The sequence below is a fragment of the Erpetoichthys calabaricus genome, chromosome 6 (assembly GCF_900747795.2).
Source record: "Erpetoichthys calabaricus chromosome 6, fErpCal1.3, whole genome shotgun sequence".
Taxonomy (NCBI): domain Eukaryota; kingdom Metazoa; phylum Chordata; class Cladistia; order Polypteriformes; family Polypteridae; genus Erpetoichthys; species Erpetoichthys calabaricus.
The window spans coordinates 52,681,250-52,709,155 of NC_041399.2; the positions used below are offsets into that span (position 1 = coordinate 52,681,250).

The 27,906-nt window shown below is 37.4% G+C and overlaps 1 protein-coding gene across 4 annotated transcripts in view; it reads right to left on the reverse strand.

The window, feature by feature from the left end:
• Positions 1–27,906, reverse strand: part of pde7a (phosphodiesterase 7A) — a 147,192-nt gene that overhangs the window by 38,979 nt on the left and 80,307 nt on the right. For all 4 annotated transcript variants that reach the window (XM_051929171.1, XM_051929170.1, XM_028803576.2 and 1 more), the window contains 4 exons: positions 27,484–27,635; positions 16,802–16,865; positions 8,260–8,355; positions 2,067–2,167 (listed from right to left, as the gene is read on the reverse strand). In XM_051929171.1, the coding sequence (XP_051785131.1) occupies positions 2,067–2,167; positions 8,260–8,355; positions 16,802–16,865; positions 27,484–27,635 (413 nt within the window). The remainder of the gene's footprint in view (positions 1–2,066; positions 2,168–8,259; positions 8,356–16,801; positions 16,866–27,483; positions 27,636–27,906) is intronic.

Genomic DNA, 27,906 nt, shown 5'->3' on the forward strand with positions numbered 1-27,906 from the left:
AAGAGCTAGAAGTGGCCGGGGAGAGGGAAGTCTGGGCATCTCTGCTCAAGCTGCTGCCCCCATGACCTGACCTTGGATAAGCGGAAGAGGATGGATGGATGGACAGAACAATCAATAAATTAAAACATCTACAGACATGCTTTTTATTTGAACAACATTTAATACAGCAAAACACTCAACAAATTTGTAATCTACGTTCTAAACAGACCTGTACTCAAAATTAAAATTCCTAAGCACCAAAATAAAAAAATAAATATTCCAGCCTTAGAGTTTTAATTCTTTCCTTTATCTTAAAAAAATTATTGTCAGTATCTCTAGATCACTCACTAAAATCTTACTCGTGTAAAACCAAAGATCAGAAGCTCAAATGAATATCCACTACCTTCAGAATCTAACACTTAAACTGGATAGAGCGGCATATTACCAACAAAAAGATCTGTAAAAATACTAATCAAAATATTTACATGCATACTCCCATTTTCTACTTGCAACCATTAATGTATAATTTACTTGTATGTTGATCTGTTGAACTTAAGATGTTCTTCTTTTACAGACACCATGGAAATTAACTTTCAAAGCCTGAACAAATTAAAGTATAATGTTCTAAACTGTTTTGTTTTTGCATTTTAAAGATTTTTGTCATAATGCTTGCATTGGACTAATTCTGCCTGGTGGTGTGCACTGTTTATCAAAGGAATTATTCTTTACTTCTTTCTAATGGAAGTACTTTTATTTTCAACTTTTCCAACGCTTTTTAATCTTTATTTCATCTTTATATTTAGAAACTAATGTAAAAGGATAATTACGGTTTTAAACACAAACATCTAACAAGGAGCAACCTGACAGTGAGTAGGTGATAGGCGCTCAGCTAGGTTCCAGAGAAGGAAGGTCTATTGCTAAAAGGGGGCAATGACCACAAAAACCTAAAAGCCACCTCTACACTTTCTACACCTCTACATTCGCTACAAGGGCCATGACGCAAAGGAGGCAACTTCCTGAAAGGTGACTAGTTGTTTGTGCTTTATTTTCGTTTTGATGTAACTGTTAAACAGATTGTTATAAAGAACTTAACACCTAAGCCTGAATGGCTAAATAACCATTACTGATATTCACCACCATTCCACTGCTAAGTTAATTAACTAGAAAAAGCCTTCAACATGTCCAACCCTGTCAACTATTTCTCACAAATCCTGAATATGAGAAATAAATAGCCAAAACAATTTCAAAAGTTTACTGTGCAGTGCTGTTGTTATCCTAAAATGCTAGCTACCCAGACAATTACATTGTGGTAGAATTTAAAGTAACTTTAATCTTCCCAAGCCACTATTCAGTAGGTAAACCAGTGAAGAAAAAAAAATGAATAGGTGACGTATTGTTACATTTATTTCATTAGAGTGTACCATTTCAACAGACAAATGAAATGCAAGAAGTAAAAACAAGAAAAGCTAGAATATGCACTATTTATGTGCAACCACTTCCTTTCAAACTACATCAAACTGTTATATCTACAGTAATAATTGGTTGATTTTACATCTTCGGTAGGAAACAAACAATTTTGCATGATTTTGCATTTGAACAGTACACACGTTTGCAGGAATGTAAAGTAATGGCTGCCAAATGTGTCACATATGAAATAATGAAGTAAAAGTCACACTAATAAATTAATGAAAATGATAAAAATGCAATGAGATTCATGCTAAACATTTAAATATATCAAGGAAGGAGTTAATAGTTTTCTGCAACATACTTCTGAAAAGGGCTTTTTAAAGTTTAGTGCTTAGAAAGTAAGCTCAGAGGTATGAACCTCAGGAAAGAAGATAGCATGAAGGACAGGAATTAATTATAAGACACATATTAGAAAATGGTTTGAAGTTGTAAGCTCAATGTGTGTAACCAGGAGATAAGAAAAAATGTTACAAATGAGCCAAAACCAGCTGGAGAGAGATAAGAATAATTCTGACACCAAAACATTACATGCAGTTCAAGTTCAACAGATCATATATTTACTTACAATTTCAATTTAAAAGCCAACATTTTTTTTTCTTAATTTTAATACTACTTTTTACCTTGGGCTCCTTTAAATAACAGTGCATGGCCTGAGTCACATCAGCAGCATGTACTGCATTGTGGTAAGGATTTTGATTGTGGTAGTCTTCTTGGACCATGACTTGTGTTCAAGTAGTGGGGAGAGTAGAAATGAAAGAGAAAAAAGTAATATATTAGTAGTTATTAATTGGCAAAAATGTAGCTTATTTAGAATTACCATTTTTTTAATCAATTTATTCTCAGAAATCAAATGATGCAAGTACATAGTGAGTAACTAAGTACCATCAGAAACATTCAAAAGGAGCTTAACTCAGAATCACACCAGAAAGATCAGAGTAAAGAAAAACAAACAACAACAACACAAACACACTTTGGATGGTGGTGTTCTGGTAGTGGTCCAAATTCAAAGTGATGCCACAGCACATACAGTAGTAAAAGAAAACATGCTTAATAATCCAAATGTACCACAAGGCAGAGGTAAACTTAGTTAAAGCATGAAAGATTTAAACAAGGAGCACGATAAAATTATTCCTATATAGGCCCTGTAACTTTATCTACCACACTAGGTGCTTCTCTTTTGTAGTCCACCATTACTAGCATGGCTTGTCAGCCTTCAGCCAGGCAAGCACTTGCTTTTACCTGCCTCAAGACTACAAGCCCCTGGCTGTTAAACAGCTTTAAACCTCTACATAGTAGCCACTTCAGGTGAAACTTTCAGGAACACTCAGTCAGAAACAGCTTTTGGAGGCCTGGAGATCTTTTGTCAGTGCTAAAAAAAACAAGCATCTCTAAGGAAAAATAAACCAGTATCGGAAATTGTGAGACTCTTAGACAGCCACCAGATTGTCTGATCTTCAAAATAAATGGCAGTCATTCCTATACACTCTCCAAGGCCATCTTCCTCCTCCACAGTGACAACGAAGACATCTCATAAACTCAAATCTTTTCTTCTGGCAACCCTTTCTGTATTATGCCCATGGACTCAACAGTTTCAGGACATTCTTGCAACAGATATGGCATAGCCCCTCCTGCTGGTATCCTTCCTAACACTGTGGCATTCCCCACATCTTCACCATGCTGCCCATTAAAAGAGATGTGACATCTAGTAAGATGAGAAAATACTGGTGGCATTTCTCAGTTCTCAATTGTATTATAAGCAATTAAAGAAGATGCATAAAGCAGTTATGAAAAATTCAATTTTTTTACATATCAGGATAGAACTTACAGTCACTTTGCCCTCACCAAACTTTAAAAATCAGCTAAATTGTGTCTCAGATGACAACGACGCATAGCAGAGCTTATTATTATTCATTTTTAGTACCCCCCATGTACCACCCATGTGTCTACTGGGCACTCAGAAGAAAAAAACTGTTTACTGGGCACTCAGAAGAAAAAAAACAAACAAAAATTGAGAATAGAATTGTATGTTATGGAAGAGTACTGTATTAAAATCTCCACTCTGGTGCATGAGAGGGGAAGAGGTGGATTCCAGGACTCTTCCTTCTCCTCTTAGGGTTTCGTGGTATACTGGTACTCAATAAGTTATCAAAAAAAAAAAAAAAAAACAATTTTTAAAATGGTTCGCTACCTGTATATTGGGAATTTTAGAATCAAAAGTAAACAGTAGTGGTGAAAGTAGTAATGAAAAAAGGTATCGATACAGAAGTCAAAATTTTATTACCGATCCAGTACAACTACTTACAATACAATTCAGTAGCAGAGATGTACAAAGGCATAATGAGAAATTTGGAGATGGTAGTAGGGCTTAGCGATATGGACTTAAATCAATATTTCTATTATTCTGACCCAAATGAAATATTCATTATTTCTTGATATGTTCTCAAAATGCCTTAAAGACTAAAGATCAGCACTATCGACATTTAGATAAACATTTGTTATGCAAGGTACAAAACCTAGCACAGTCATGAAACGATTTATGGCCGACCGAGTTAAGGTGATCCGTGCTTATGGCCAAGGGCCATAGGATAACAACTGGGTAATAATTTTCCAGAAATTGCCAAAACCAGACACAGTAATAAATCTTTCATTATCATCATTACTTCTTAATAAGGTCTCATAGGTTTTCTGACTCTTGAAAGGCCCTTTGAGGTTTGTTTTGATTGGCACAGCTCCTTGAGGCTAATGGATACAGCCCGCACCACCATTCCCCACACCACTGTTTCTCCTCTTTTATGGTCCCAACCCACATGACCCAGTTTTGCCTTTTTAAGTTCATTAACTACCCACTAGCATCAATTTCAAACTGCTTCCTTGGTGACACAAGCGAGATTGGGGGTCCCTCTTTAGTGATACAAGCTCACGTAGATACAGGCAAAGCATATCAGCCAGCGCTGCTGATCCCTTAGGCAACCCGCAGTAACCCCCTCACGACCCAGCAGTGAACCAACGACAACAACCTGCAGCATAAACCGCATGTGGCTATTCTGTAGTAGAAGTTAAAGTATGCATACCAGTGACCTACACCAGACCCACGGGGCCTAAGTTGCAATGGCCTGCACATTGTGACTGACATATGGCCAATTTCACATGCAGCCAAATGGCTAGCCAGCACGGAGCCGTAGGTAGGAACTTGACTGTATACTGTCTCACAATAATGATATGTCATATTAGTGAAAGAAACAGTTTTTCCACTTCAAAATGAATAGCCACAACTCAAATAAACATCTGAAAAAAATGTTTTTTTTCAACAAGTTATTGTTTTACATCTTCTTTACCTATTTTTGAACTTCTATTGTATGTACTGAGGGCTTTGCTGGCATCTGTGTCTGCCAGTCAATAAAAAGTGCTCGCTCAAGCGCTCTCTCTGTGTTTGAGTGTTTTATATAAGGAAAGACGAAGCTCTTCATTCATTATCATGTTAATAACTAATCATAACACATGTACATATGCATATTATACTGTTCTATGATTTACAGCTTTGTAATAGTTCCAGATTATGCATTTGCATTATACTTGCTTTTTCTGGTTTCTACCAATCCATATGATGTGTGCAGGTATCTCATATATATTTCTCTTATGGTTCGTCCTGCTTCCTGTTTAAAAGCGGTCCCGCCCACACACAGCCAACGCGACATTTCTCGATTGCTATTCGTCCTCTTCCAAACCCTTCCCCACGGTGCCTGCGGCTCCTCTTCAAAACCGGTCCCGCCCACATGCAGCCGACACGGCATTTCTCGATTCCTATTCCTGCTCTTCCAAACCCTTCTCCACGCTGCCTAAGGCCTCCCATACACCCCCACGCCGCTTTTCTCGATTCCTATTCCTCCTTCGGACTACCGCGTTCCCCGCTCCTCTCTCATGACCCCATTGGTGTCACGTTACCTCCCTATATCTAGCCTGACCGCGTGACCTTTCACTTCAGCCATGTGTGCGCCTGGGAGTCTTTTCCGTAGCCTGCTACAGAAAGGTACTCTGTCGACCATTAGTATTGGTTTCGCTCCTTCGTATTTTCGTTACACTGCGACGGTTCTTTCCTAAGCCTTTGTTATAAAATGAACGACAGTATCTTCTCTGTCGACGGGTTTCTGTACAACGTCATCTCTATTCCGGGATCCAGCAACTGCCTGTTCCTATCAGTGGGTTATTTCTTGACACAAACGGTTGAAGAAGGAAATGCACTCTCAATACGACATAGGGCGATTAGATTTTGTTGCATCAAATTGGGACAGATGCGTCTTTCAATAAGTACTTATTTCTTCTTGATATCTGAATTCCTTTCTCACCATTTTCCATTCCTATTCTTATACCGCCGTATGCTACGGCGGGCATCGGCTAGTTTACTTTATTATGTTCACCAGCACAAGTACTGTTTATACAGCCGGGCAACTCATATTTTGCATCTAGTGTTCTTAACAGCTTCTTGAATCCTTATTTTCTCTATGATAATACAAAGGTACTTTACACAGCCATCGCCAGGTAAGAATCTGTATGGAGTGCTAGAAATTCTGAAGAGGGTAGAGTGATATTTTGCTGGACACGAGGTAGTATCAACTATGGTAATTACAGCTTTACTTTTATTTTCCATCCAAGTAAACCATGAAATAACATCTCCCTGTTAAAATCTGGCATTAAAAATTACACTGAGCTAATTTAAATAATTTTTATTTTCCTATTACAAGCACCTGTTCATAAAGTAATATGGTTGTATATCTGACTTCCAATAATCTTAAATTATAATATTACCAAGACAATGAACTTTAAATGTTAATTATAAACAAATGTGATAAAACACTGAATATCAATTATTGTAATTAGAAAGCTTAATTAGCTTGATGGATAAATAAAAATGGCCAGTAAAGCAGTTTACCCCACACAAAAACATTAAATTAGCCACAAAAAAAAAAAAAAGCCACTATGAAGGCTGCAGTTTTTATTCCTGCTATGTAGTATTTCAGTATAAGAGCACAGGTCAAATGAACGGACTTAGGTTTACGCTGCGAAATACTGATTAGTGTATTTATTTGATATGGACATATTATGATTGTTTTTGCAGTACAAGTAGGCGAAAATGTGTTTTGAAATATGGGAAATCACTGTAGTATTATCTCAATTTCCCATACTGTCTACTAACATAGTAAGCAATGGAACAGCAAACACTTTATGGAACTTTGCTTAGAAGAACCTATTTCGCTGGAGATACAGGAGGACAAATTACACATGATGTACATAACTGGATGGGCTTTTTATGTTGTAAGGAATTTTATTTTTAGATGTTATACTGCATGAACTGACAACTCATGTAAAACCAAACCATTTGCAAACAGCAGAACAACCCTACCTGTTCCAAACTCTTCCTCTTCTGATCCTTGCTCCCTTTTGTTCGCAATCATCACTGACAGGGAACATGGGCGGAATCAACACAGTCATGCTTAAAAAAAGTGTTGAAGGTTTGGCGGATTTAACATTCAAAAGTAGTTGTGGAAAATTCAAATAGAAGTGTTGAACATCATGGTATTGGCGTTTGCATATTGATTTTTTATTAAAATATCAAATCAAATTGAAAATTTGGTTTACAGCCTAACCGTATATGCTAGTCAAATGAACCATCAGAAAACTACAAGGAACTTGCAATAGAGGTGGGACTATGCAAACTACATTCCAAAAATTCATTTACTCAGAAACAAACCTGAGGCCCCTCTTTGTTAAGCAGCCACATAAGGGTCTCCCCCCCAACATGCCACTCTTTTTTTTAACACAACAAACAAAAACAGACCACATAAATTAATTCTTCTTTATCTATAGGTGACAGCATGGAGAACAAGGATAAAAGTACCTGTTTAACTAAAAAATGACAGTATAACCAGGCGTTTTGGTTCCCAGATGTTTACAAAGTAGTGCCCAGAAGTACAGCAGGAACATGGCAAACCAGGGCTATGCCATAAACACGAATGTCACAGCAAAATATAAAGCATAACAATATTTAACAAACATCAAGGATGAAACTAGAGTCCAATAATGTGAAGAAGGTGGCCAAGAAAAAGGAACATGAGCAAGAGACTATGAAGGAATGGGTCAAAAAGATAAGGTGTTCCCGGTGATTGCAGTTTTTGAGAAAGATCACAGTAATAGTGCAATTATTCTCAGTGGGGCATTGCTAGATATTTGCCATTTTTTATTATTTATCCTTTCTTTTTTAACTCTCCATTAATTGTACTTGGTAAATAAATTGATTTATTTGCATTTTGATGCTCTGATCTACACTTTTTGCATATAGTGTCAAATGAGGGAGCTGTTACAATATAAAAAATCATCAATTTTCTCACCAGATTTCAAAACTTGAATACTGACATCCTAGATATGGTTATATGTTTCTTAAATTACTACTTCAGTAGGGCTTTTATTATTATTAATGTACAATACGATTTGGATGTAATTGTTCCTGGAAAGAGCATGGCTTATATGTTGGAGAACAAACTTTACAAAGTGAACACAACACAAATGAATCTCAACTTATTTTAAATACAGTTGTGCTAAATGGATGTTAAATTTCATTCATTTGTCCCATTTAATGAACTGCAAGAAAAAAATACTTCATGGAATTACAGTATGTACATTAAAGTGGATACACATGAAGCAGTGATTTATGCAAATTGAAGTTACATTTAACTATAGTAGTTCTACCACATTCTAAAATGTACAAACAATTTAAGGAATAACAGAAGTTTAAAAAGCATTACCAAAAAATAAATTTACCTAAAAATCGACGGAGTTTTACCATGTCTAAATGGAAGAATTCTATAAGTCCAAAGCAACTGAACAAATGAAAAGACAAGCTGACCAAACTGTTTCCTGGGAGATGAAAAGAAAAACAAAGAAAGGTGTTATCCACTAGCATTTAAACACAGTTCATATTTTTAAACAGATGAACATAAAGGACACATTTTCAGATGCAACAAACGAGAAACAGAAAAAAAAACATTATACAGATTGAATAAATTTTCTTTCTAATATAACAGAATCAGATTTAGGAAGAAACAGTCTTGCAGTACCCACTGGTTTGTTTGCTTTTCCTTTAGTCAAGGTCTTAAACCTTTTCCTTGTATTTGATTGACTCCTCTAACAATTTTTTTATAAATAGATCCCTTTTCAACCTATTTTGTAACATGAAGTGGGAACATAAAATTAGTTTTTCTGGGCAATGTTAATGCACATTTATGATTATTTTTCAATCAGTTGAAATATACTTTTTCAGTTTCAACCAGATAGCTTCAACATTACATTTTTGACTATCCAAGTATTTATTAAGTATATATATATTAAGTATTCCTCAAACCAAACAGATTTAAAACAAACAAACAATTGATGTATTATAATCTACTTTTTTTGTTAATGTAACAGAAAGAAATGTAAAGTTTTTGAAACCTGTTGAAAATACTTTAGAATGATCAAAAAGACAAACTTTCATCGGAAAGCTGGGATGCAGATGATGAAAACATACTGTACAGCTGTGTTATTTTTAACTTTAATTTTAAAAGATAAAAATTATACAAGTACATTTACATATACTGTAAGTATATATTGCATAGTGTTGTATAGTCTAATGGAGTAGTGTGTGGAGCTTGTAAAACAAACTTTCAAACAATTTAAAAAGATTTCATTTAAGCAACACAGATTATCTTTTTTTCCCTCATACCAACTCAATAGACACCCAAGATCCCTTCAGCTCAGTCTTCTTAAAGACTTGTGAATATATATATATATATATATATATATATATATATATATATATATATATATATATATATATAGAGAGAGAGAGAGAGAGAGAGAGAGAGAGAGAGAGAGAGAGAGAGAGAGAGAGAGAGAGAGATAGAGAGATAGATAGATAGATAGATAGATAGATAGATAGATAGATAGATAGACAGACAGACAGACTTATATTAGACAGACAGACACTACTAATCCCAAGGGGAAATTCACATGCTCCAGCAGCAGCATACTAATAAAGAAAATATTACATTAAAGAGTGATAACAATGCAGGTATACAGACAGACAATAACTTTGAATAATGTTAACGTTTACCCTCCCGGGTGGTATTGAAGAGTCGCATAGTGTGGGGGAGGAACGATCTCCTGAGTCTGTCAGTGGAGCAGGACAGTGACAGCAGTCTGTCGCTGAAGCTGCTCCTCTGTCTGGAGAGGATACTGTTCAGTGGATGCAGTGGATTCTCCATGATTGACAGGAGCCTGGTCAGTGCCCGTTGCTCTGCCACAGATGTCAAACTGTCCAGCTTCATGCCTACAATAGAGCCTGCCTTCCTAACCAGTTTGTCCAGGCATAAGGTGTCCCTTTTCTTAATGCTGCCTCCCCAGCACACCACCGTGTAGAAGAGGGCACTCGCCACAACCGCCTGATAGAACATCTGTAGCATCTTATTGCAGATGTTGAAGGACACCAGCCTTCTAAGGAAGTATAGTCGGCTCTGTCCTTTCTTTATCATCCAGCTGCACTCCCAGGTATTTATAGGTCTGCACCCTCTGCACACAGTCACCTCTGATGATCACGGGGTCCATGAGGGGCCTGGTCCTCCTAAAATCCACCACCAACTCCTTGGTTTTGCTGGTGTTCAGGTGTAGGTGGTTTGAGTCGCACCATTTAACAAAGTCCTTGATGGGGTTCCTATACTCCTCCTCCTGCCCACTCCTGATGCAGCCCACAATAGCAGTGTCATCAGCGAATTTTTGCACGTGGCAGGACTCCGAGTTGTATTGGAAGTCCGATGTATATAGGCTGAACAGGACCGGAGAAAGTACAGTCCCCTGCGGTGCTCCTGTGTTGCTGACCACAATGTCAGACCTGCAGTTTCCGAGACGCACATACTGAGGTCTGTCTTTAAGATAGTCCACGATCCATGCTACCACGTATGAATCTACTCCCATCTCTGTCAGCTTGTCCCTAAGGAGCTGAGGTTGGATGGTGTTGAAGGCGCTAGAGAAGTCTAGAAACATAATTCTTACAGGACCACTGCCTCTGTCCAAGTGGGAGAGGGATCGGTGTAGCATGTAGATGATGGCATCCTCCGCTCCCACCTTCTCCTTGTATGCGAACTGCAGAGGGTCGAGGGCGTGATGGACCTGTGGCATCAGGTGGTGAAGCAGCAGCCGCTCCATGATCTTCATCACATGCGACGTCAGAGCGACAGGCCAGAAGTCATTCAGCTCACTAGGATGTGATACTTTTGGGACTAAGGTGATGCAAGATGTTTTCCAAAGCCTCAGGACTCTCCCCTGTTCCAGGCTCAGGTTGAAGATGCACTGTAGAGGACTCCCCAGCTCCAATGCACAGGCCTTCAGCAGTCGTGGCGATACTCCTTCTGGACCCGCTGCTTTGTTGGCACAAAGTCTCCTCAGCTCTCTGCTTACCTGGGCTGCTGTAATTGTGGGTTGGGGTAAACTCTCTCCTATGCTGGTATCAGAAGAAGGATGGGTGGAGGGTGCAGTACTCCGAGGTGAGAGTGGGTTAGGGTGGTCAAACCTGTTAAAAAAAAGTTGTTCATCTGGTTTGCTCTATCCACATCTCTCTCGATGGTGGCACCCCGCTTCGAGCTGCAGCCAGTGATGATCTTCATCCCATCCCAAACTTCCTTCATGCTGTTATTCTGCAACTTCTGCTCCAGCTTTCTCCTGTACTGCTCCTTCGCCGCCCTGAGCTGGACTCGGAGTTCCTTCTGCATGTGCTTAAGCTCTTGCTGATCACCACCTTTAAAAGCCCTTTTCTTCTGGTTCAAAAGGCCCTTGAAGTCACTTGTAATCCATGGCGTGTTGTTAGCATAGCAGCATACTGTTCTTACTGGAACTACAATGTCCATACAATAGTTGATGTAGTCAGTAGTGCAGTCAACAACCTCCTCAATGTTCACACTATAAGATCCCTGCAGGATATCCCAGTCCGTAGTTCCAAAGCAGTCTCTCAGGGCCTGTTCTGCCTCAGGGGACCACTTCTTGAATGAGCGTGTGGTTGTAGGTAGCTCCCTCACTCTTGGTTTGTAGTGAGGCTGAAGCAGAACCAGGTTATGATCTGCTTTCACAAGCGCAGGCAGTGGGGTGGCGCTGTATGCGTCTTTAACGTTTGCATACAGTAGATCAATAGTCCTATTTCCCTGGGTGTTACAATCCACATACTTGGAGAAGGCAGGTAATTTAATTTAATTTAATAAGCTTGTTTAGCTTTCTTTCGCCAACTCAATGGAAATAATTCCCTAGGTTTATTTTTGAAGTTCAAATTAGTATATTTGTCCAAATTATGGTAAAAAAAAAAAAAAAGTTAAAAAATTTTCTAATCTGCAATTTGTATGAAACTATTTTAACCAATTTTAATGCTATGTGTCACTGCATACATTTAAATGTACTCATCCAGTTTGCTTATCTTTATTTGCACATACAGCATTAGATTGTATTTTAACAAGTTAATTTGAATTGTACTATTAAATGTTTCAGAGAAGCTATTTATGACACTGTGGTTTGTGAAATGCATAAAAAATAGGGGTTGATGTGCAATTTAAAATCTTAGCATTTAAAAGCAGTTCTACTTAATCTTCCAGCATTATACAAACCTATGACCCACTCTATGTAAAGATTGCTTTTGTGCTCACTCAAAACAGCAGTGAGCACAAAAGCCACTTTTCATATATTACTTTACATGTGTAAAACTCGGCCACTGGGGATGCACAAACCAGTGTGTTTCTTCAAGCCAGTCCCAATCCCAGATAAATGGGGAGAGTTCCACCAGGAAGGGCATCCAGAGTAAAATTTTGACAGATCAACATGCGGACAACAATACAGATTTACATACCGGATCAATCGAGGCCCGGGTTAACAATGGCCGCCACAAGTACTGTCAGCCAACAGGGTGCTGGAGGAAATTGGGCTACTGTTGGCCAAAGAAGGAGAAGAACAGGGGGAAGGCGTGTCCAGAGGAACAGGAAGAAGAAGGTGGTAAAGAAAGCGGAAGTGAGGGTAGGAACTTTGAATGTTGGCAGTATGACTGGTAAGGGGAAAGAGTTAGGTGGTATGATGGAAAGGAGAAAGGCTGATATATTGTGTGTGCGCAAGAGACCAGATGGTAGGGGAGAAAGGCCAGGTGTATCTGTGGCGGGTTCAAATTGTTCTACCATGGTGTGGATGGAAGAAGAAGTGGAATAGGGGTTATCCTGAAGGAACAGTATGTTAAGAGAGTTCTGGAGGTGAAAAGAGCGTCGGACAGAGTGATGATTATGAAGCCGGAAACTGAAGGTCGGATGATGAATGTTGCTAGGGCATATGCCCCACAAGTTGGGTGTGCAATGAATAAGATGAAGATTTCTGGAGTGAGTGGGATGAAGTAGTAGAGAGTATACTCAAGGGAGAGAGAGTGGTGATTGGAGCAGATTGGACATGTTGGTGAAGGTAACAGAGGAGAGGAGGAGGTAATGGGTAGGTATAGTGTCAAGGAGAGGAATGCAGGTGGTCAGCTGGTAGTAGATTTTGTGAAAAGGATGGACATGGCTGTGGTGAATATGTTTTTTAAGAAAAGGGAGGAACACAGGGTGACATACAAGAGTGGAGGAAGATGCAAAGAGGTAGATTGCATCCTATGCAGGACAGTCAGTCTGAAGGAGATTGGAGATTGCAAAGTATTAGCAGGGGAAAGCGTAATTAGGCAGCACAGGATGGTGGTCTGTAGGATGACGCTGGATATCAAGAAGAGGAGGAGAGTGAGGACACAGCCAAGGATCAGTTGGTGGAAGTTGAAAAAGGAAGACTGCAAGGTTGAGTTCACGGAGGTGGTAAGACAGGCAGTGGGAGGCAGTGAAGAGTTACCAGATATCTGGGCAACTAAAGCAGAAGTAGTAAGGGTGACAGCTAGAAGCATGCTTGGTGTGACATCTGAACAGAGAAAAGATAAGGAAACCTGGTGGTGGAATGGGGAAGCACAGGAGAGCATACAGAGGAAGAGGTTGGGGAAGAAGAAATGGAATAGTCAGAGACATGCACAAAGTAGACAGGAGTACAAGGAGATGAGGCATAATGTTAAGAGAGAGGTGGCGAAGGCTAAAGAAAAGCATATGAGTTGTATGAGAAGTTGGACATGAAGGAGGGAGAAAAGGACCTGTAATGATTGGCAAGACAAAGGGACCAAGATGGGAAACATGTGCAGCAGGTTAGGGTGATAAAAGATAAAGTTGGAAACATACTCACAAGTGAGGAGAGAGTGTTGAGCAGATAGAAAGTGTACTTTGAGAGGCTAGTGGATGAAGAGAAGAAGAGAGAAGGCTGGATGATGGGGAGATAGTAAACTAAGAATGCAACCGATTAGCAAGGAGGAAGTAAGGACAGCTATGAAGAGGATGAAGAATGGAAAGGCTGTTGGTCCAGAAGACATGCATGTGGAAGCATGGAGGTATTTAGAAAAGATAGCCATGGAGTTTTTAACATTAGAATCCTGGAAGCCTACGAAAAAAGTCGTAATGCCAGGCAACCTTAAATTCCTTCACACCTCTTCATCAGCGTCTTTGTTTTGCAAATGTCTCAATCAGCACAAGAAGCCTGCTATCCCACCCCCACCGATGCTGCTGAAGTTAGATGCAAAATTCTCAGAGCTCAAGTCTGTTTATCTGGGTGTGAGGTGTCTGGAATTGTATAGAGTAAATAATATATTGTTATTTGGAATACATACATTTCTTGTGTGTCCCGTGTCTACAACGATCTGGGTAAATGCAGGATGACAGGAAATGCGAGACAAGAAATGTGGAACACAAATTAAAACAGAAACTTTTTTCATGTTACAGTAATAATAAGAACTGACAAAATGCTGACGTGAAGTGTATAATGTGTGAAGACTGAAGTCCAAATATCAAATAAACAATATCACAAAAAAGTATAACAAAACAAGTGTGCTTTTATTCAAGAATATAACCAAAGAAAAATAAATTATTCAATTTACATGTTGCTGTCAAAGTGTAACAACCAAAGCTCAAATATCAATCAACACAATCTAAACATGTCTGCTTACCTATTGTTTTGAGTTGTGAGGGGCTATTATTATTACTATTATATAATACAAACATACATTTGATTTGAGTCTGAAGACACCCGTTGTAAAGTTTTGCTACTTGTAAAAGTTTGTGTTTTTTTTTTAATCCAGTTTTACTCTCTCAGTCACATTCAGGTGGTACAACGAATTTGCCTCTACCTCTCTGAGTTGATGGTATTTATCTCCATTCTTTTTACAAGAGTAGTGATCATCACAGTTGGTGCTGTGGTTGATGCCTGGTCAAAACTATTTGTTGCACCGGCAATCAAAGATATGATGCCCGGTGACTGCTACCAGACTATCATGCAGCATTTGTGCTTTGATAACAAACACACCTGTGCAGAACATGTGAGAAACTACAGATTTGCTGTGATCTTGGCCCCGAGTGTCACTCAGGCAATGGTATAGACGTGTCTAGCATAAGTCCCAAGTTTACTTACTCGGGCTGAAATGGCAACAGTGTTGGTGTCGAGCATTACTCGAACAAAGGTATAGGAGTGTCTTACGTAAGTGTCAGGCCCGAGCGTTACCTGCTTAACAATGTACACGCGTCTTCTCCCAGACTCATAGTGGCATCTCGTAAGAAATGCCCGTCATCAGCAGTGAGGTAAATCCGTCTTCAGGCAGTGAAACTGAAATGGTCACTTAAACTGAAAGCGATTATGGGAATCTGAAAGTGACACTTGTGTCACTTACACATGTGCAGTGTGCTATTCATATTATTTGCATCATTATTATACTTTCTACACTTCTTACTTTGTACTTTTAGTGTTTTGTATGTTTCACAGTAGAAAGATGAGATTTAATAAAAATGTAACTTTTCAAGCCAAAAAACGCACCGCTTTTTACATGTTTTTTGAGAAAAAAATGTAACGCTAAGGAGGTTAGAGTTGAGCATTTTTGTTGATATGTACTAGGAAATTGTCCATTTATAACAAAATAAAGAGAAAAACACATAAAATATAATGCCTACAAACTGTATAATAGAGGTGTAACTCTTAAAGAGAAAAAAGAAATCGCAAAATAAAAATGTTAAGCAAGGAAAGAGTGTTCCCTAATAAAATGATCTGAAACATGGAATGCTGCAAGTGGCTAATTGTACTGCTGTCTCTTAGGTCAGGTAAAATAGGTCCTGGACATCTGGGCCTGAGGGCAGTTCCAGTATCAAACAGAAAGTGCATTCTGTAGAACAAGATACCTTACTTAGAGTCTACTCACTAGAAGAACCAGAAACTCAGACAATCAGGAACTCTGTACCATGGATTTTTGTCTGCACACTGTATGATCATTACTTATACCAATCAAGTATTTGATTTTTCAAGACCTGAAGGATCCCAGCACACAAACATTAAAATGACAGAAATTTTATTTACAGTTATAGACCCCACTGGGGGACCACCTGCAATGAATAATAAAGGGCATACAAGAAAGGAATAATTGGTTACACCCACCCCTTTATACATTTTCAACACGTTGGTGATCACAGATACAATTAATGCTCTTAGAACTCCATAACTGCTTTTCAATCACTGACACTATGAACAGGAATCACTGGACAGCTGTTTACTTCTAACACAATCTAAACCAAAGTGAGAGAGAGGTCTAATTTCTGTGATGGAAGAAAGGCAGTCAATTATGAAAAGAAAGAGACAGAGGTCAGATGAGTGATGTTTGCCAAATAAGGGTGGATGTGGCGATCCTGACAGAAAAATGGTAAATGGTACTAAGTTAAGGTAAGCCCATATGAGCATGCTGTGTTTATTTTGTTCATATGCATTTCTTCCTATATATTAAAGCTATTGTTTTGTCATATCCAGTGTTATGCTGTGTTTATTTTGTTCATATGCATTTCTTCCTATATATTAAAGCTATTGTTTTGTCATATCCAGTGTTATGTTAGTAAAATATTTTGTTTTTTGGATAGTGCCAAATAAGCTTACAAAAACAAATACTTACAATTAGAATTATAATCTTAAAGAAGTCACCTAACTGTATAACTAAATTGAAGGGTAATGGTACAGTTGACTCTTTGAACATATCTTAAACTAAAAGTATAATAAATATTTTCCCTTGACGTTTTGTAAAGTGAATCAAAACCGTATCTACAACTAAATTATCAGTAACTCAAAATGACACTATAACTAGACTCTTAACTACAGGGTACCACATTATAATATCATGTGCAATGTTAACTCAAAAGAAAAAGAAAACAGTGTAACCTACCGTTTGTTAGTCTGTCAAAAAGAAATATGTCAAAATTCCAATTTCCAACTTTTTCAAGCATACACTATGAAGAAAAAAGAACAAAGATTAATACAATTAATTCAAATTTACAGATTTAAAATTAACATTTGGGGTAATACTAATGTTTTCACATACAATAAAACTGTATATTTCTGTATTTTAAACAGGTTTTCTGCCTGTTGCTTCTGCTGCTTAAATACTACAGAGTTTAACTATACTGTATGTCATTGTTACTTAAAAGCAAGCGTGTAATTTGCTGGATAATAAGTCAAACTGAAACAAGGTAAAAATGCATTCTTTTTTGTTGTTTTTTATCTTTTGTAATAGCCTGTACAGGTCACTTTTGAACAGTAGATGGAGAAATTTAGTTAACACTGGCACTATTTACCACCACCTCGCTGCCGAAATGAAAATGTTTGCTCTAGACCATTTAGATTTCAGGTATCAAAATGAATCAAAAAAAAAAAAAAAAGGGTTGCATTTCTTCATTTCTGGCACTTCATCTTGTAAAACGTGTAGCTTCATATTTATTTTTAAAATCCATTGTTCTGTAACCTAAAAGCATTAATATCAGACTACAACTGACAATTTAAAAGCTATAATGTTATTTTTTTTCTTAACATGCCTTCCAACTACAGGCAGTCCCCGGATTACGTACAAGATAGGGACTGTAAGTTTGTACTTAAGTTGAATTTTTATGTAAGTCGGAACAGGTACATTATTTTAACAAATGCTATTGTTGACCGATTGTAACCAAGTGCTCTGCCAATGAATGATGGAGTTTCACCTCTTTTTGACCTTTTTATTATTTCTACTTTATTTTCAATGGTGATGGTTTTTCTCTTCTTTACTATATCACCAGCACTTTCATCAGATTTGTGTTTCAGAGACATTGTTGAAGGTTGAAGACAAAAGGTTAAGATAAGCTCTTCTGCACAGCACTGTACAGCTATCACAGCAGGAAGGCACCAGTCATCAAAACATCTGATGTATAGAGTGGTCCAGATCTAATTATGCAATTTTCATTACGCTATAACTTACTCAGTTTATTACATAGAAAATCACCCGAAAAATCCCGGCCCATCGAGAAGTGTGCGAACTGACGACATGAAGAATCGCCTTCGCGCCAAACTGGAATTGTCCCTGCATAAATCAAAGTCATCCAGAAAATCTGGATCTGCATAATTAGATCTGGACCACCCTGTACTGACAAGAGACAACTTCCTGCTATGTGCGTAACAGTACAAGCAGGCTTGCTATTGAGAATGAATGGGGGCATCACCATCACCAGCCCACCTCCTAGTCACCTCCACTACAGTATGCTGCCTGCAGCATACGCAATATCACCAGCCCCATTCAACACACAGCCATCCCAGGCACACTACAATGCTACCCCCCGCCACCCCGTTCAGCCACAACCGGAGCGGGGCAGCCGTGTGTGGTGGGCGGGCAGTGAAACCGCTTGCCACCGGAAGCCACTACACTGCGCGAGCAGCGAAATCGCCCCCCTCCAGCCACTGCTTGCAGCATCTGCAGGCCGAAGATGACGAAGCGGCAGTTACTGAAGCACATGCGTCGCAGCTGCGACCCTGTTCGTATGTCGTAGGTCGGATGTCTGTAACCTGGGGACTACCTGTATTGCTAAAAAACAGAATGTGTAATAACATTTTACATAAAAAATGCCTTTGAAATAAAACTACATGCAGAGAACTGTCACTAGTGGTAAATTCCAAATTCTTCTTAATTCAAGGAGTTACACAAGTGGAACACTCATCAGTCAGTCAATCAGTATCCAACCTGCCATATCCTAACACAGGGTCATGGGGGCACACAGGGTGCAAGGCAGGAACAAACCCCGGGCAGGGCGCCAGCCCACCACAGTGCACGCACACACACACACACACACACACACTAGGGACAATTTAGGATCACCAATGTACCTAACTTGCATGTCTTTGGACTGTGGGAGGAAACCCACGTATACACGGGGAGAACATGCAAACTCAGGTTTTCCTACTGCAAGGCAGCAGTGCTACCACTGTGCCACCATGCCGCCCACAAGTGGAACAGTCTTAGGAAAAATGCAACAAACTATTATTCTGATAAAATTTAATGTAAAATAAAACCTAAATATGCCCTAATTCTGCAACTTAAGCTTACATTGCTTCATTTAGAATTTATGCAAACCACCAGAAGTATGGATCATTGTACACTGCCTGGCCAAAAAAAAAAAGTCGCCACCTGGATTTAACTAAGCAAATAGGTACGAGCCTCCTATTGGATAATTACTGCATGGGCGATTATCTTTTAGCTGGCAACAAGTTATTTAACCCCAACTGGTGCAATGAGTTGCTTCTCATTTCTTAAACAACCATGTCGAAAGACACATCTCGTGGTCGTGGAAAAGATGTTAGTCTGTTTGAGAAGGGTCAAATCATTGGCATGCATCAAGCAGAGAAAACATCTAAGGAGATTGCAGAAACTACTAAATTTGGGTTAAGAACTGTCCAACGCATTATTAAAAACTGGAAGGATAGTGGGGACCCATCGTCTTCGAGGAAGAAATGTGGCCGGAAAAAAATCCTGAATGATCGTGATCGGCGATCACTTAAACGTTTGGTGAAATCAAATCGAAGAAAAACAACAGTAGAACTCAGGTCTATGTTTAATAGTGAAAGTAAGAGCATTTCCACATGCACAATGCGAAGGGAACTCAAGGGATTGGGTCTGAACAGGCTTCAATTTGCTAGGGAGCATAAAGATTGGACTCTGGAGCAATGGAAGAAGGTCATGTGGTCTGATGAGTCCAGATTTACTCTGTTCCAGAGTGATGGGTGCATCAGGGTAAGAAGAGAGGCAGATGAAGTGATGTACCCATCATGCAAGATCTTGGTGAAAAATGAATGCAACACTGGATGGAACTAAAGCTTGTGACATTGCAGAAGCTTATCGAAACAATACTACAGCGAATGCGTGCCGTAATCAAAGCTAAAGGCGGTCCAACAAAATATTAGACTGTGTGACCTTTTTTGTTGGTGGCGACTTTTTTTTTGGCTAGGCAGTGTATTATTCTAATTTTAACTTGAGATTTTTCTTTCCAATTTAGGCTATACAAAACGACAAGCCACCCGAAATATATATTATGGTTTTCACTGATGTTATGCAAGTACTTACCTCAAAAGTACACCTTATGCTAGACATAGGCCACAGAAAAACTGGAACAGACTGCTGCAAGATCCTTTCAACATTCAGATATACTTTAATGTACATGCTAGTTTTGATATCTATTATATTAAAATATAAGCACAGCCTTTCTTCAAATCAAAGTTTTTTCTTCACAGTTATATATTTTTGTCACATGAAACTGTTCTAACTGAATCACCTTTTAAAAAAAAAAAAAAAAAAAAAAAAGCTAGCATGTAATTGCAAAGGGTTGGGGTACAAATATGTATATTTAAGCCAAAATGTGCACACATTGTAAAATGGAGTATCTACTAGGCTAGATCGTGAGCTTAGAGGCAGCAGGTCCAGTGGCCATCAGAGTGGAAGAGGGAGTGGCGCAACCTGCACCTTCACGAAAAAAGATGACTCTGGGAAGTATGCTGCAAAAAAAATCTGATGCAATGGCAGGTCCCGTCGGCATCGGCACCATAGAGGACCGAGTTGGAGCTGAAATAACAGCCTACTGTTTGGAGCCAGTTACTCAAGGAGACGAGGACCCACTTCTCTGGTGGAAAAATGCTGCCGGGCGTTTTCCCCAGATGTCGCGAGTGGCACGAAAGTACCTGTGCGTCTGTGCCACAAGCACACCATCGGAGCGGGTTTTCAGCACCGCAGGTAAAGTTGTCGGTCCACAACGTGCCCTGTTAAAGACGGACAAAGTAAACATGATGGTTTTTCTAGCGAAAAATCTTGACTAGATTGATGCCACTTGCCATTCGTTCCTATTCGCACTGTGTTTATTTTTATTTATTTAATTGATTCAGGTATTTTTATTTGGTTTACGTTAAAAACAATATTGGAAAGAAGACTAGAAAAGTTTTTGTTTAGGACTATTGCTTTGCAATACTTTTTATAATATGGATGATGTTTATGTTAATTGACTGCTGTGGGTCTATTTGCACTTTTTTATAAGCTGCTCTTCTTTGTTATTAAAAGTTGTTCATGCGGTGTGATTTAATTTAATTGATTTGTGTGCGCGTCTAGCGCGAAAACTGTTCTGGATGTTTATGTTAATTTAATTCTGTTTGACTGTTGTATTTGCACTTTTTTATAAACTGCTGTTTGTTGCTAATAAAAGTTGTTAATATTGTTCTGCATGTTATTTTGTTATTGTTTCAGTATTAGTGTTTGATATTCAGTTTCTGAACGGTTTAGGCACAAGCCAACAGTTTGGTGACGCTGTCTGAGCCTTATGTCACATTTTTTTTATTATTCACGGTAATACCGTATACCGAGGTAAAATAGGGAGGAGGTTTGACGGTATCAAACTTTGGATACCGCCCAACCTTAGTATCTACTGTATATTATTTGAGGAAGACCACAAAATTTTTTTTTGACATTCAGCAGTTTTAAAAGGAGAGCAGATGTGCACTTTACCCCACTGTTCGTTTGCCTCTGCAGCAACCTTTCAGCTTCAGGGGTACTGTTTCCTCTAACACAAAAATTATTGTTAAAAAACAATAAGATGTGAACGCAAAAATAACAAATAATTTCATTAGGTATGTGCTGCCGGGGTTGGTGCATCTTTTAAATCATGTACAGTAACAATGGTGTGACAGTAGATGCATACTCTAATCATGTAAGTTCATAGCAGAGTGACTGCTCTGACGCTATATATCAGACACTTGCCACACTTTTGTGCAGAGCTTCATTTGTTATAAGCCATGATAAAACATAACCATTGATAAAACAGAACTGAACAGACAAAAGGAGAAAAATATGCAGCCTGAACCTACGGCGAGATATAGGACAACTGGGGATTAGCAATACAATTGTGGAAAACTCCAACCATATTGGCCACAGTGAGCAGAGAAGCAAACTGGAAATGTATCCTTACCTCAAGAAAAATAGTATAAGAATATGTGATATTTGCTGCTTCCAATTCACTTATGCATGTGTCATGCATCTGCCAACATATGTAAGGCACTTTTCTTTTTTTCTTTTTTTAAATGAAAACTTTGCCACACCAAAGTCATTTTAATTAAGTTTCTTGGCTTTTACTTCCACATTTACAACCCTGCCCCTTGAGCTTCATTACGAAATGCAAGAGCATGCTAGATATATTAAAAAAAAAAAAACTTCAATTTCATGTTCCAAATAAAATTATGCCCTGCTTGTGCAAAAACAAGTTTCACTTGAAAAGTACCAATATTATCTTTTAACCCTTTTTAAATAACTTATAAAGTAAAACTGGGGTCACCATTGTCTGGATGTCTTAAAGTCCGTTCACTGCAATATCCTGAATGAATTAGGAGTCAAAAAGTAATGTTTGTATTATTAATATATCATGTTTGTGAATCTAGCCTAAGATGATGAGTGTTTCGTAAATTATGTTACCGCAAGTATGTACTGCAGAAAGGGGCAGACAGTGACCATAAGAGGATACTTGTAGGTAATTAAAATGCTTTAGTATAATGTGACAATTTGAATTAAAAAATGCAATGCCTGCAGAAAAGCATATCATACAATGTACCACTGCCACCGCCACCACCATCATCATCATCATCCTGGGCAGATGACAAGGCAAAATGGATGCCACAATAGAAACTGAGATTAATGAGACCACTTGACATTTTTCTCCAATCTTCAACAATCCAGTTTTGGTGATCATTTTCCCACTGCAGCACATATGCTTCAAGGACTAACATTGTATGTATTCAAATATGCTAAACTCCACACCACTATTGTAAGAAACTGTAATAAGAGAATTTGTGATCTTTCTGTTAGCTTAAATGAGTCTAACCACTCTACTCTGCTCTCTGATATTAATAACATGTTTTCTCCCATAGAACTGATGCTTACTGGATGTTTTTGTTCATCATATAATTGTCTGTACTCTCCTGAAATTGTGTAAAAATCACAAGAGAACAGTTCATCTGTAGATGCTGGAACCTTCCCTGTTCAGTATCTGAGGTATTACTGTATATTACAAATACTGTATGATGATATTTTATAAGAACAACATTAAGGTATTTTTGTTTCGTTGGATCAAATTTATGTTGAATTCAGACAACTGAGAGGAAAAGGATAACAGATAATTATAATCTTTTTTTTTAACAATAACTAAAATTTGAACCAGAATCATCATCCCCTAGTGACCCCATTACTACAAAAGAAACCATCAATATTCAGGTGTGACTCACCACAACATGCTGTTCAGGCCACTCACAAGAGAGAGTGAATTCATGGCCACAATATTTTATGCATTTGCAGTGAACTTGTTTAATAATTTGAACAAACTTTTACAAGAAGTAAAATAAATTACTACAAAGAAAATACAAGAAGTAAAAAATAATTACAAACAAAATAAATAGCACCTATACACAAACAATATAAATAAATTATAGAAATGGAAGACTCAATAACTTTTGCCTAAGTAACTGCTACTTAAGCAAAGATTTCAAGTCTCTAACTTTCATATGGGTAAAAGTTCAATGGCCAGGGAAGAAAGGCAAAACACTCCTGCTGCTAGGATGCTGGAAAAATTCAATTTCTAGGGTTTCCAAGGCCAAACAACTGTCCAACTCCCACTGGGCATTGCACAAGACATAAATGGGATAAAGTTATTTATTACTGTTTTAACATGGGTGGGTCTCGTTAATAGTGCACAAAAAACAAAACAGAAAAGTGGTTATTAGTGAATGGTGCAAATTATTCAGTATGTGATATTGAAGTACGTATTAAAATATGTTACAAATGGGATTAAAAAATGTAATCATGGAAAAGACAAATCAAAGATGTGTTTGAAGGTTGAAGATTACAGTTGGGGGTATAACAGTAAGGACAATCCCAAATATACTGTAAGGAGGAGCAAAATTGTTCATAGCTTTATATACTGCAAGTTACATGGCATTTTAAAATCTATCACAGTATCATTACAATAGATGCCTAAAACGGGTGAAACAAGTCCGGACTTTCTTTTCTGCTTAAGATTCTTGCAGATGGACTTTGAATTAAACATAGCTGATTGATATTTTTCTTACGTAGTCCAATTTGGAGTGTATTACATCAATCTAGTTACTTTTTCAGCATTATGAGATGTTTTAAGAGGTTTTACCCTCATAATGTTCCTTAAATGAAGGAAGACAATCTTAATATTTATGGTCAATATGTGATTTGAAATGTAAAGAGTCCATAATAATGGGCACAATCTTTAATTTTGGCCTGACCTGTAAGGCCAGATGATCAAGTTTATTTCCAAGACCATTACTTTTTCAAATTTTGGCAAATAACTAAAAAAACTTCCATTTTTGTCCCAATTACGTTTGGGGAAAAAAGAAAATATTTCAGTCTATAATGCTATTAGGATAACGGATAAGACTTCAGGCTTCACACATCATACACTTCAAGTCTACATTTTGTCAATTATAACTAAAACATGAAAAACGTTTCTGTTTTAATGATGTGTTTACATAAACATGAAATGCATGTGTTCCAAATAACGATATACAGTATAAAAGGTGTCATTTTGCTTGACTTCCCACTCTATACAACTCTAAGCAACTAACGCACAGGTAAACAGACTTGAGCTGAGAAAACTGTGCGGCGGTGGGGGGGATGTGATAGTAGGCTGCTTGCTGCTTATCGACACATTTACAGGACAAAAGACGCTTATGGAGAGGTTAGAAGCGATTTAAGGTGGGACAGATCTACGAGTTTTTTTGTAAGCTCTGGTAATTCTAGTGTTAATACTTGAAAACGGTATTCTCAGTTTTCCCAAATTCATTTGTAAATTCATGAAGGTAGGACGGTCTCACAAGTTGAACTGCAATACTGTATTTAGCTATTTAAAACTTTGTAATTTTAAAGTGTATTGTAAATTTAGGTTTCCTCCATTTTCTCTCTGCTTGAATTTTCCTTGGTACTTTAACAGTGAAATATGTCTTGACTGTTTTTTCTGAGGATACTATGTTGGCTGCAACTGTCAGATTAACATTAAAACTTTCCACCTTGCTATTTATATTCTCTACTGTATTAGAAAAAGCACTAAATTCAGACTGACTGTTCAATAGATCAGCACACCAAACAGCAGTTGCAGAATCAAATTATTAAAACACTGCTCTTTAGATTTTAGTCATAGATACTGCTACATCAAATAAAATACAGGAATGGTCAGATATGCTGAAGTCTAGAATCTGAGTAAAGTCAATGTTTTGTCCCTTTGAAATGAGTAGATCTACCATGTGGCCTACCTTGTGTAATTATTTGGGAGACATATTGACTGAGATCAAAAATGTGCAGCAAATTAATAAACTCCTTTGCTTTTGGGTCACACTAATTATGTACATTAAAATTGATTTTACCTACTATTAGGAACCTGTCATAATTAGTTATTGTTACAGATAATAAATATGATAATTTATTGATAAAAAGGACATTATATTTTGGAGTACAATAAGTGGTCAGTAAGACACAAAACTATCAGGCTAGTATTTTTATAGTTTAAATGGCTTGAAAAAATACTCCTACCAAACCATAGCTTCTCTTTCCCTGATGAACAAGACTATAATCAGGACTGACTGCTTCAACTAACACTGCAGCACTGTCACTATCCAGGCATGTTTTACAAAAAAATAGAAAGTCTATTTTAAATAATCACTGATAAAATTGTGTATATAAAAGGAAATAAATTTCCAAATGCTAACATTCATTTAAGAGTATAGTCAATAACATTGTTTAAATTTTTAATATTAGTTAAACAATGTAGCATTCCCAGTTTGCATTATACATTGCTTAAGAAGACTGACACACATAAGTGGTCAATTAAGACATTGTGTAAGTACTGTAACTGAAATACTGAATATTTGCAATATTTATATATACTGTACCTAAGTCTGTCCAAGTGCTAATTAAAAAATTGATTCATGGCTTATACAGGTTGGCCCTTGCAATTCACAGGTTTACAATTTGTGGATCTGCCTATTTTCAGGTTTATCATCACTAATTATCTATCTATCTATCTATCTAATTAAATGTAAATTTTACAAGCTTTGTGATATATTGTGGGAAACTGCAGACAAAGTTGTAGCAGCACTACTTAAATGGACAACAAGTCCCAGCAACCCAAAGAGTACTGCTCGTTGGGAAGCTTTGGTAGTTGCTGCTTGGGCTGCTGGGTGAATGATGAGGGCGCAAACTTTAAAAAAAAGAGTGATAAGAAGCCGACAGGATCGCAATCAGTGGTGTCTTTTTGTTTCAACACTTCACAACACAACTGGATTACAATTACACCAATTGGGTTACAGTTTTCTCTGAATTTATGTTCTTGTCCAGTGCTCGCTTGTTCATGTGATTTTGACTAGGTTGGAAAATGATAAGAATCTTCATATATATCAGCATCACAATAGGATAAAACTTCACATAACTTTCAAAAGGCAACTGTTCATAGGGGATTTCATATCATATCTATACCACCATCATCTGCATCTGTGAAACTCATCTGGGTTGATCATTTTGTGCTTAATGTTTTGTTGGATTTCATTTGAATTTGTAATATTAATCATTTCATACCATAAATATAACACACATCTGAAGTTTGCTAAAGAACTACTGAACTATGTCTGCACTTTGTCTGGGGGTGCCAAAAGTTTGTCTTGGCAGCTAGCCTCACATATGCAATTTGCTTGAGCAAAGATGCAAGTTTTTGCACCTTATTTAGGGATAACTGTAAAATATTCTGTTAAATGTTACTTTTAACAAAGATTACTTGACTAAATTATTGGAAAGTTACCGTGATGTAATGGTTAATTGGCAAAGTCAGTTGATCTGCCAACTCTATGAGCAAACCTGCTTTACTGAACCATATTCAAAGTAAAACTGAAAAAGTAAAAAAAATAAAAATAAAACAAATACTGTATGTATTTACAATAGCGTAATTAAACACCAACATATCAGCTCTATAGTAAAACAAGCTCACGGTTCTTTACTCCAATCTTGTTAACAAGATTTCATGTATTTGTCTATTTTCATAACCCTCTTAAGTCATAAAAATTCCTGAAAATCTGCTATGAAATAGAAATCTAAAGTTTAAATAACAATTCTAAAGTTCTAGTCCAACAAAAAACAAAACAAAAAAAAAAAAAATACAGGAGTAGATATTGGATTATAATGGAATTTTTTTTTTAACTCCGTCCTACCTTTCACTTCACCTTCATTCATATTGAGGAATGGTTTTGAAAATGCTTACGTAGAGAGTACTTGGTTCATGTTGAACACACATTTAGAAACCACATATTTTTTTCAATTGACTTTAGTTTTCCTTATTTTAAAAATAATTAAAATTATTTATTGGTTTGTAATTGTTGCATTTTATTTCATTGAAAAATTAAGTGCATCCCAATTCAATCAACTATATGGTAATTGCAAGAATTTAGAAATCTAGCTTCACCAGGTACTACAGCACATCATCCCAAAACATATGGCGCACTACTAAAACAAACCTTTGCTTGCCCAGTATAGTCATCGTCCAAGATGTACAAAGGGTTCTGAGGTGGAAAGCCTCGGAAGAATCGGGAACAGTGCAAGTACCTCTGAAAACTCAATAGTCTTCTAACTTTTCTTGAACAAACTGGTCCTACAGATTCAGGGCATGCTGGAAAAAGAAAATAATTGACAATTAAGTAACCAATATTCTTCTTTCTTTTATTAATTCACTTTTTAAATGCAAAATTGTATTTTTTTTAAGACTGCACAAGAAAATGGATATTTAGTTATGTAACTGGAAATACATGACAGCACAAACATGTAATCAAACCTATAAAAATGTAAATATGAGACACAAGTTACCTAAGAAAATTAACACAGCTAAGTTGCTTTATTGAATGCAGTGCCAGTGAAGGGTATTCTTTAGAAGAAAAATAACT